This window comes from Episyrphus balteatus, chromosome 1 (genome assembly GCF_945859705.1).
Source record: "Episyrphus balteatus chromosome 1, idEpiBalt1.1, whole genome shotgun sequence".
In the NCBI taxonomy this organism is placed as follows: domain Eukaryota; kingdom Metazoa; phylum Arthropoda; class Insecta; order Diptera; family Syrphidae; genus Episyrphus; species Episyrphus balteatus.
The window spans coordinates 122,255,440-122,267,503 of NC_079134.1; the positions used below are offsets into that span (position 1 = coordinate 122,255,440).

Consider the following 12,064-nt stretch of genomic DNA (forward strand, 5'->3'; position numbering starts at 1 on the left):
AGTACCAAATATTCGTTTTAGAAATGTTTTACTTTCGGAACGAGATACAAAGTAGGTCCCCGGGACATACATGTTTTTTCTGGGTTTATTAAAACAACCATATTAAAAGAATGAAAAATAAAATAAAATCGCAAAAAAGAATATGCATGTCATGTCAAACCTCATAAGTCAACATACCTACCTGTTATAAATGAGAAACTTTAACCCTCTTGGGGCGCCATCTAGCGTCACGATATTTTTGTTGTATAATAGTTTTTCCACTTAGGAACTCGATTCTTAATACCAAATAACAAAAAATTCAAAAAAGGATTAACCTTTGTCCATTTTTCGTCGGCACTGTAATTAAACGGGATTCCATAAAACAAAAAACAATTTGTACCTACTTTTAACAAAAAATAATTTATTTTTCTCTTATTTACATAACAAGGCAACAGAAAAATCACAAACCCAACTAGGGTTTCATTAAGCTTCTTCCTCTTCTCAAACCCGAAGGTCTACACTTATTTAACATTAAAATTGGTGAAATCGGTGGTGGCTCACCGTACATCTTCAATACTTCTATCCTTTGTTTAGGCGATGGGCTGACCTCTGAAAATGTCACATTTAACTCATCAGCACAGCCTGTTCTATTTATTCGAAAAGAATTATTTGAATCTTCCCATTGTATTTTGCGAAAATCAGAATCTATTGTATCTTTTGAACGGTTCTGATTCGTTCTATTTGTTGTTTCATTGCGAACCAATCGTGGAGTGCTTGTTGACACCAAGTCAAAAAAGCCTTTAAGATTTGGTGTTGAACTAGCAGCATTGTGAATATTTGATAATTGCTGTACTTTTTCTGGTGTCTTAGGTCCAGCAATGGATTCCAATCTTTGACCAGGTGAATCACTTTTTTTTCTTTTATTTAAAGATAAGAGATTCTTCCGTGAAATCAATGCGGATTTGGGATTATATTCTTTGCTGGGCAGTGAAGAGCTTTTGGCAAGAAGACCATTTTCAATGCGATTAAGTGGTGTTCGTTCACCACAACTCAACCTACGTGGAGTAGTAATAAGTGAAAACGATTTGTCTAGCTCAAGTCCTTCACTATGTTTCCTCTTTCGACTTTTTATATTTTGAATATGATCATACTCTTCGGAGTGCGAACGTTTGTCTTTAAAGCAGTCTTCATTTTGTTCATGAAGTCGTTTAAAAGCAGAATCGAACTGTCGATGATCGATTTCTTCATTTTTAATTTCTGAGCCATTTGTAACATGCATGTGCTCTGCGTCTTTGTTAAGAACATCATGATGATGATGCCTAGGGCTTGTGAGTGCCCCATCAACTTGTTCTACAATTCCTATCGAATTGCGAACTGGATTCTTATTTACATAATTTGCCTCATTGTTTTCGGTTTCAATGCATTTAAGAAACTCTTGAGGTAAATCTTCATCGTAAACTTCTTTCAAAAAGTTTTCAGCTCGTCGTCTAGCTTCTTCAGAAATATGAATTGATTTCTTAGAAGCTGTTTGAAAGCCATTAAATATTTGTTTGTTGGTTGGTTGGGCAGGTACTTTAACACTTGAAGATACTTCATCAATTTGGGAATAGTGTTTCTCAGTATGAACTTGAGATACCGGTACTGCTTCGATTTCTTTGAGTTCATCCTCAAAAGCTTCTTCGAAGAATTCAATATCTAAAAGCAATTCTTGAGCTTTTCGTCGCACCTCTTCTGAAACTTCATTTGGATGTCGTTGAGTCAATCTTTCATTTGTTTCTTCTTCGATTTTTTCAACTTGTTCAAATTTCTTCAAAATTTCGTCAGCCTTACGTTTTGCTTCTAAAGATATTGCTATAGGTTTCTCTGATGCAGTTGAGAAACCTACGAAATTAGAAACTTTTAAATTGTCTTCAACTTTATTCAATGAAACACTCTCCTCCTCCTGTTTTTTATTATCAACGTTTTGGCTTGTAGTTTCGGTTTCAAGCATTCGTTTTTCTTGTTCATCCTGTTCAAATTTCTTTAAAATATTATCAGCTTTTTGCTTAGCTTTACTAGATATCGAAATTGGCTTTTTCGAAGCTGTGGAGAATCCCAAATAACCGTTATTATTTGAAAGACTGTTCGGCGTTGAATTTGAAGGTGGCAAATCATATGTCTGTTTATTTCCTAGTGGGTTTCTGCTAATTTGATCTAATTTTGGTACAACATCCAATGGTTGTAAAACAGGTTCTTTTGTTGGGGTTGAGGATTCTTTTGAAAAATCTGTTTCGGTAACTTCAATTCTTTGTTCAAGATCTTGTTGCTCGAACTTTCTTAGAAATTCGTCTGCCTTCTTTTTAGCAGTATCTGATATTGCAATTGGTTTTCTAGAAGCTGTTGCAAAGCCTTGGAAATTGCAAGCGGATAACTTGTTGAATGATTTGTCATTAGAATCACCTTCATTTTGTACTACATCGTTTGCAGTAAAATCTTCTTTTTCTTCTCTTTTGCATTCAGTTATATTTCTCTCTTTTGTTCTAAACTGTTCTCTTGAAGGAATTCTGCTAAATTGATTTGAATTTTTTAAGAGATTCAAAGAAACTGAAGAACATGGATCAGTAATTTGTTCATATTGCTGTTCATATCTATGAAATTTGTTGTTGTCTACGTGATTATCAAAAAGATCGTTCTCTTCATGTATTGGATGAGGTTTTTGAGTTTTATAATTAAGGAGGCATTCATTATCATTCCAAATATCTATTTCATCAAATAACTGTTCGTCTTTGAAGGAGGCAGTTGGTGACTCTTTATTTTGAATTTCTTCATAGTTATCACAGTTTAGTTTGCTCTTGTTCATCAAATCTTGTGGTTGCTGGTTTACACCTGTAAATAAGACAATACAAGTAGGATTAAGTTGTAATAAGCATAAATAAAACTATAAAAGCAAACAGTGTTCTGCAAAAAAAAATTTGCTTTCGTTGTGTACCTATATTAATAAAGATATACTAGCGTCTTCTATTTAGACCGTATTACTCATAAAAAAATATTTATAGGTGGATTTTGAAAACTTAATTTTCAAACTCAATAAAAAAATATTGTTAAAGCTAAATTTTAATAAGTACTATTTTTGTTTGTAATATTCAATGCTCTTATATATTTCTGGTCAACCGCTTAAAACCTGATGCTTAAATATATTCTAGTTTTGGAGAAAATCAATAACAATACTCCAGCTTTTTTAAATTACCCATAGTAATTTTACAATTTGTCAAATAAACAAACATGAAAAAATGCTAACTAATGAATTAGAAGTTAGAACCATTCTATATTTGAAAAAGCTTTAATTTTAAACAGGAGTAAGTACCTACCTAAATTTTATTAAAACCAAAATACTTTTTTTAAGTTTAAAAAAAATTGGGCCTCGAGATCAATGGATGAATGGTTTCTAGAAACTTTTTCCATAATATGCACCCTTTAGACTTTATAGGCTAAAAACTGAAAAAGTCCGAAAATTTCGCGGTTTTTCGCGCACCACAGAGTAAGCACAAATCTTTCAAAGCTGCAAACTACAGGTGTATATACTAGCAACATCCGTAAAAATCAGTACAATGCAATTTTTGCGACCTTGGATGTCTTGAATGACTTACCTTAAATGACTTTTAATACATATGCCTCAGTTGGGTGCAGTTACATATACTTTAGTAAACGGTCGATTATGAAGAAAATATAACTACTGACTCAAGTTCAGACAAGCGTCAGATATTAATCGAACAGTTGTTTCTTTTTCAAAACGTAAGTCAGCAGCGAATTGAGATATGATAGAATATCTGCAAATATATGCAGGATATGTCTGGTATCAATCTGACTGGAAGAGCCTATTGAATCTAATGGGAATTTGATGCACACAAGAATAAGTAAGTAAGTAGATGGAACGAGTAAGCAAAATATTTCTTTATAAAACAGTGGCTCAATACCCTGACCTAAATTTTTCCTGTCAACCCTTAAAAAAATTTTATGTATAGCCTTCACTTGTTTTAAGATGATAAAGCTTAGATAAATCAAACGTAACTTTGAAAAAATTTGCAAACTTAGTATCTCAATACAAACTTGCAAGTAAATGGAGATCAATCAGAAGCTAAGCTCATGTTAGAATTCGTCAGCTGCACAATATTCCGGAAGAATCCTGGCAACAAAAAAAAGTGAATGTTTTGCTATTCTGCCTTTTCCATGAGTTATGAAATACACTTTCGTACATGAAAGGAGTTTGTGGAAGGAAGCCGTAATTAAGGGACTTCTTGGCTATCTGATAATATGGGGATATCTGTTGCGGATATCAAATTTTGTTATTACTGCTTAGATAGGACCTCTTTGATCGTCAGGATTTCGTCCTGCAACGCTCTTCAGTGTAGATAGTGTTGTTTAATATTTCAATCACAAATTTATTTGGGTTTGGGTCCAGAGATTTTGACCCAAACAAAAATGCAAAAAAAAGGAATGACTTTGATTTGGACCCAAACAAATTGTGAAATATTAATTAACTTAATCTCGTGAGGGAAGATTGTTGGATCTGAGGTCCAACAAGAATTCACTCAAAAACTTAAGGTCCCGTGAGGGGAAGGAGTTGGATCTCAGATCCAAATGAAGAGATTAATTAATTTCTTAAAAACTAATTATCCAGAGGTGACATTCTGTATCACATAAGCGAACAAACGTTTTCGCGTGTGCGAAATATTTGCTTCAGGCTATGAAGCAAATCTTTTCGCACATGCGAAAACGTTTTTTCGCTTATGCGATACAGAATGTCACAACAGTAGGCGTGTTTTTTTGGCACAACTATCCGTATCTGCAGTGGGAGCTTCCATGTATTACAAATACAACACCCAGCTGCGGATAAAACTAAAACTTAAATCTGGCTGCGGATAAGAAATTGACATTTTTTCGAGTATCGATGCTCGATCGGAGAAAATTTCGGATAATCGGATAAATCAAGAGTCGAAGCTATGTTCGCAGAGTGCGTTCTTTTATTTAAGTTTATTTTGAATTAATATTGGAACGCACACATAAAATTATTTCTACATTTCATTTACATACATATTTACCGTTAATGGAAACTTATCCTACTCTAATCTTTAAATGCTTTTTAGTGGGATTTATAAAAGTAATTTTTTTTTTTTCTAGCGCCATTTATATTTGAAAAAAACCTAAAAAAAATTGTTTTTGACATCAAGAAATAAGTTGTCTGCATCATTGCTTTTAATGTTGGTGTGCAGAAACTGGTACAAAATGAGCTTGAAAATGTTCACTTTTTTCAAATTTGTGAATCTGACAGCTAAAAGAGGTGGTAAAATGAGGAAAAAGTAAAAAATCTCAGATTTCATGATCTATTTGAGGCTTGAGATTCAAAAATATGGATTCGAGATTCAAAAATCTGAATCTCGATTTTTATCAAGATTCACACATATGTAGGTACAAGCACTTCAAACACACTTCTCTGTTTGCTGAACATCTGTTATTGTTTTATTTTAAAAAGTTAAGTTTATATAAACACATTTCGCGAACAATTAGATACAAAACTAGATTTCATCTACTATTTACCAGAAAAAATCTGAGATTTTTCACACAAATTTCAAGAGCAATAATTAAAAAGCGACATAAGTTAAATATTTATATATTAAATTAAAAACAATGGGCACGTTCAGGAAATATTAGGGGCTAGATATTTAGGCAACGTCATTTACTGAACGGAAATTTGAGTAAATTGACTAAATTAGTTTGGATATGATGCTATTGTCAAATTTTGAAATTTACTTAAGTACTTTTCCGATCTCATGGGCAAGACACTAAATTTCACTTAACTTTAATGAATAAATAATATTAATTATAACCGATAAAGCACTTTTTAATCGTTTTTCACCCAAATAAATTTTATTTTGCAAAATTAATTCTTTAATTAAAAACAATCTGCTGTCATGTTGACAAAAAAAACTTTCCTAAATTTTTAGGGAAAAATTTCTTGCCTAACTTTCCAGTTAGCTTTCCAATAAAATTACCTAAATTGGAAAGATTTTTTTTGACAGCTGACCAATCAGAGACCGAGAAATTACCTAAATATTTAGTGCCTTACGTTTCTGAACCTGCCCAATGATTCAGAAAACTTATTTCTTGATGTCAAAAAAAAATTTTTTAGTTTTTTTTCACATATAAATGACGCTAGAAAGGAAAAAAATTGTATTTTGTAAATTTCCCACTTTTTGCAAAAAATGGCCATTGTAGTAAAGTAAAAGTTATTTATACAAATATTGTTAAAATTAAAACAAGTGTTCCACATTTCACATACGAATTTCAATTTTGATCTTTCGACCCTGCATATAAACGGGCCACCTATAAAACTTCAATTTCATGAACGACGACGACTGGCCCCAAATCTACGAACATACCCCAATATGTCAAAAACTTATCCGAAAGCAAAACCAAAATAAAAAATCAAACTTTGAACAAATGCAGATGGATGTACAATACTGCCCATAATCTCGTAAAGGCCCTAACTACACTTTTCTTAGTTCTGAGTTATAGAGGGAAATAGTAAATGTAATATCGCAAATTTCATATAAAAATGAAAAAAAATCAAAAGTTCATTTTCAATTTTCTGACGTATTTGAAGACCTAGGCTAAAAAAATAAATGAGGATAAATCAGAGACAATGCCCTAACTCCAAATATGCAAAAAAATCAAAATCGAAAATTTTGTAGATAGGGCCTTTACGAAATTATGGGCAGAATAGGGTGTCCGTTATTTCCCAAAGTGATGTTTTCGGGGGAGACACCCCCCAGATCGAAAGTTTAGGGCCTAAATAATTCTTTTTTAATTCTTTTCAAATATTGCATTAAAAAATTTGTGTATAAATCAAAAATTTTAATTTTTTTAAATTTTTTTTGAAATTTTTGCCGTTTTTATACATACGTTTAAATTTATTTTTCTTTAACTACAGAAGATATGTTTACAATATTTTTATTGAATTTTGTTTGAAAATTATTCACCTAAAAAATGACATCAAAAAAGTTGCAAACAAGAAAGGGTAAAGTATTTAATAATATTTATTTAATATAAAAACGGCAAAAATTTCAAATAGAAATTTAAAAAAATTAAAATTTTTGATTTATAGACAAATTTTTGAATGCAATATTTGAAAAGAATTAAAAACCAATAAAACTGCATTTAAAATTATGTGATAGGTGAAAGCAAAAACAACGAAAACAGCTAATAATTTCAAAAACCGAAATAAAATTTTAAAAAATTTTTTAACGGGAAATTTTGAATGTAATCTTTTAAAGAAACTATTTTCCAACCAGAATCAACAAACATTTTAAAAATAGATGGTTTAACTCGAGAGAAAAAAAATTTTATGCATGAGTTAAAAATTTCCCATACAAATTTGTATGGGGAAAGTATGACCCTAGAGGCACGGGTTAATGACCTCCAAAAAATTTTGTTTGCCAATTTTCCCTTATATAGGCCCTAAACTTTCGATCTGGGGGGTGTCACCCCCGAAAACATCACTTTGGGAAACAACGGACACCCTAATGTACAAATAGAAAATCAGGAAAATCCATTTTTAGCAATTCAATTTGGTTTGTTTTATTTCTAACGTTTCAAAAATAAAAACTACTCAAAAATAATCTTGAAAAAAATTTGATTTTTTTGTTTTTGTATTATTATCTGACAGCTAGACAGCTGCGGATGGGCAACTGCGGATAGGTTTTTTTGGGAAATCGAATTTGGCTGCAGATAGCGATACCAAAAAAACACGCCTAGTATTTTAAGGCTAACTGGGTCCAGTGTGCAATGTATTTGTTCACATGGGGTATTTACTAAAAACTGCAAGAATTCTATATTTTGCTGTTTTTGTCTATTAGTATTCTAAAATGTGTCAAATGAATTTTGTGTCATATGATAGATCTTGTTATGAGGAATATGTCCTCTAAATTTGAGCTGAATAGGAATATATAATAGTTTTATTTGACCTAGTAGGTCAAATATTTATTTTCTACAAACTAGTCATATTTTTATATCATTTTAAAAAAATTCATTCTTGCGAAACCAAATTTATATGTATTCATAAAAGTCAAATCTTTCGTAATTTCAAAAGTTATTTGAATGGAAAAAAACGATAAATTTTGCAGAGCAGTGTAATTTAATGACAACGCTGTCTGCGTATGCAGTCACTCTTAGGTTCTATAAATGTTGTGTAGGACACCTACTATTTAGCATTTTGAACTCTCTCAGAAAGCTATCAACCTTCAAGTTCAGGCTATGCTCGTATTTTCACGAGAAGCTTATTTTTCCGAACTGGCTAATTATTTTTTTTTAAATATTCCTGTGTATTCAAAGAAGCATACTTACCAATATCTGATAACAATAATGCCTTAGCATTCTCAATCATAGCACTGGCGTTTTTCAAAGTTTTCTCCAAATCACTCTCGACATGGGCCAACGAATTTTTTGGCTCAACCTTTTCATAACAAAGGGAATCACAGTTAATTAGCTGAAGAACATCATCTTCGTCTTCGAGTAGTTCTTGCAATGTAGATTCATGTGAATCATTTTCAAAATCAGTAAATCCCCGAAACTCTCTTTCATTCTTATTCCAATTTATTCTCAATGGTTTTGATTTGAGTTTGATTATTTCGTCAACTATTGCACCTAATCGAAGATCTTTTTTATCATCCACAACAACTGTGGGTGGAGAAGTATCTTTTTTAGATGATGACGATGATAATTGTGAAAAATATGAACTCAAATTGAGAAGATTCTCACAAAGCTTGACTGATTTGTTAAGGTCTACTGTGTCCAATTGAGGTACAACACTCTGACTAAAATCTTCTTGTACCGACAATCCTGACGACGAGTCACTTGTATTGCCATCGTCTTTGGATGTAAAAACATTCGAATCGGAAGCAATATTTCGTTTAGCTAATAGTCTTCTCTTTTTGAGTCCACTGTAAGTGCGGATTGGCTGTTCTTTAAAGCGGAAAATCGGTGTTGAATCTTCGGAATTTGCTTTCGGAGAACAATCGCTAAATGGAGATCCACAAAAGTCTTCAAGAATCTCATCAACAATCGATTTGGTTTCTTTTAGAAATTTGGGAGCAGAGTTCGGTGTCTTTTCTTCTTCGATCTCACTTTCCGTTGGTGACCCACAAAAATCTTTGAGAATTTCTTCAACGACTGACATCGATTTTGCGGGCGTTTTTGGTTCGAGTTTACATTCAATCAAATCGGCAATCTTGTGACATTTATCATCAGACTGCGATTGAGGGAAGACATCAAACTCAACGTCATCACAAAACCGTACAAACTCAGATTCGGTAATTCCAAATTGGGTTTGTGGACCAAGTACGTGTGGACTTTTTGGTGTGACAACACGTTGAAGTCGAGTAGAGCATTGTGGAGGTTGCATATAAGAGATTTTATTATCTTCCTCAAATTGTTTACTCTCCAGGCAAACAAATCCCTTAGAAGTCAAATTTTGCATTCTACTTCTAGATGTTGAGGCTTCAGCTCTATCAGCGGCAGCGAGTAGCTTTTCATTTTCAAATGGATTGAAATATTGAAATTGACTTGTAGTATTTAATGTTTCAGATAGTGTTGATTCTTCATAGAGAGCTTCCAAGTAAGATTGTTCTTTGGGTAAAACATTCTCGTCAATATGTTTTGTAATGCTTTGTGCAAGTTTTTTTCTAGGATTTTTATGAAATCTTCGTGATCGTGATTTTTTTCCACTATTACCTGGACTGCAAGAAATGCTGTCTTCCATTGTCTTTTTTCACTGGGTTTTATGGGAATGGGAATATAAGAATAATTAAAAAAATTTTAATAAACAAAAACAGACTTTAAAATGAACTAGCTGTGCCTGTGCGCAATCAACATTTTAACAAAAAGTGATACCAAAATATAAAAAAATAATTTTTGTATGATTTGGGGGCGAATTCACAATTATTTGAGCAACATTCACAATCAGAGTAGAACTAAGGCTACGTGTACATGATACCTATTTAAATCGATTACTTTCGATAAAATAAAACTAACGACCATATTATTCACTCTGGATTTAGTTTGGATTTAAGTTAATTTTAAATCCAATCCATTAAATCTGAATTTCATAAATCCAAGGATTTAATTTTTTGTTCATATTATTCACTCAAAAAAAATGCCCGACTCAACATAAACATTAATAGTTCAAATAGTTGGTCAAATTATCATTAGGTGTGTTTTTTTGTTTATCTATATAGATTTTGTGCAAAAAACGACATCGGGATTTTTGAAATCCATTTGGCACCACTGTACATATACTTTGGCAGCTGTCTGTCAAAAATGTTGCTTTTGTTTTTTTTTTTTATTTTAACTCCGATGTGGGAAGGCCATTACATCCATGTTGGATGCAAACAAAAATTTTCATATGGCCATGGCATCCATGTTGGATTCAAAAAAATTGTTTTTTCACAAAAAACCAAAAATTATCTGTATATTCTTAGCTACATTTTAAGACCATGACCATTAACATTAGTTGCGTCGTTCTTGTGTTATAAGCGTTTGAAGGTAGCCATATTGAATTTTTTTTCGATTTTTTAAAAATCAAATGTGAAAACTTTTTTATTTTTATTTCTAATTTTTCGAAAAAACTTTGGTAATTTTATATACATATCTGTTCAACAATCTTATCAGGATCCATTTAAGACTTTTATCTGAAAAGTGCATTGAGTATATCTCGAGATATTAACATTTCAATGCAACCATGTCAAACAAATTTTTGATTATTTTTTTCTATGAGAGTTTTTTTCAAACCTCGTTTTCTCCGCTTTTTTTTTTTTGTTAATATTTTCAGATATTTTTGTATGAACACAACAAATAAAGTACCTTGGCACTACTGTTTTTATCGAGAGAAAGTAAAATCTGGATAATTATCTGGATTTTTCAAAAATCTATACAGATAAAGTTTTTGTTGTTTTTAACACGTAAATTGTTTTGATTTCAAAAATCTCGATGTCGTTTTTTTGCACAAAATCTATATAGATAAACAAAAAAACACACCTATTTATTCAAAAAATTATGTGTTTATTCAATAAATTTTGTATAATTTGTCAGCTATTACATGAAGCCTCAAGAGTCTTGACTCTTTTTTCGAATTTTCTTTTGATAATCATTCTGTGAGGCGCGTACTATTACACGATGCCTCTTGAGTCAAAGACTCAAATTTGACATTTCTCTTGATTTAAGTATTGTTGTTGTTGTATTCCACCAAGAAGCAAAAAGAAATGAAAGAGAATGTTGAAAAAAGAAAGAGTGGAAAAAGAAACGTCAAAAAAGAGTCTCAGAATTTTGGCCCACGACTCTCCGGTCGGATATTTTTTTGTTTTATCTTCTTTCTCTTTTGCACTCATTAGTTTTGAAAAGAGGCGCGCCTCTTGAGGCTTCATGTAATAGCTGACTTTGCATTTATCTTTATTTTTCACATGGATGTAATGGCCTTCCCACTTCGGAGCTAAAGCCTGGTACGCTGCTCGCGCTAAATTTTAGCCAAGATAAAATTCCCATACAAGTTATCGATAATTTGTATGGGACTCATTTTAGCTCAGCTAAAATTTTTCGATAATTTGTATGGGAGCTAAAATTTAGCGCGAGCAGCGTACCAGGCTTAAAATAAAAAAAAACAAAAGCAACTTTTTTGACAGACAAGCCTGGTACGCTGCTCGCGCTAAATTTTAGCTCCCATACAAATTATCGAAAAATTTTAGCTGAGCTAAAATGAGTCCCATACAAATTATCGATAACTTGTATGGGAATTTTATCTTGGCTAAAATTTAGCGCGAGCAGCGTACCAGGCTACAGCTGCCAAAGTATATGTACAGTGGTGCCAAATGTTTGCATGGATTTCAAAAATCCCGATGTCGTTTTTTTGCACAAAATCTATATAGATAAACAAAAAAACACACCTAATATCAGATCAAAAGATAAAATACATGATTTGAAACCAGTTAAAAAAGAATTCTTTTTTGTTTTTGTAGTTGTTTTTTTAATTTCGATAAGACATATATATTAAAGAGCTATA

General features: G+C 31.9%; 1 protein-coding gene across 1 annotated transcript; it reads right to left on the minus strand.

Moving 5' to 3' along the window:
* Positions 1-380: 380 nt before the first annotated feature.
* LOC129914621 (breast cancer type 2 susceptibility protein homolog) lies at positions 381-9,912 on the minus strand. The gene is made up of 2 exons (XM_055993961.1): positions 8,359-9,912; positions 381-2,844 (listed from the first exon to the last, which is right to left on the minus strand). The coding sequence occupies exons 1-2, from the start codon at positions 9,770-9,772 to the stop codon at positions 452-454; spliced, it is 3,807 nt and encodes a 1,268-aa protein (XP_055849936.1). The 5' UTR covers positions 9,773-9,912; the 3' UTR covers positions 381-451.
* Between the last annotated feature and the right edge of the window lie 2,152 nt (positions 9,913-12,064).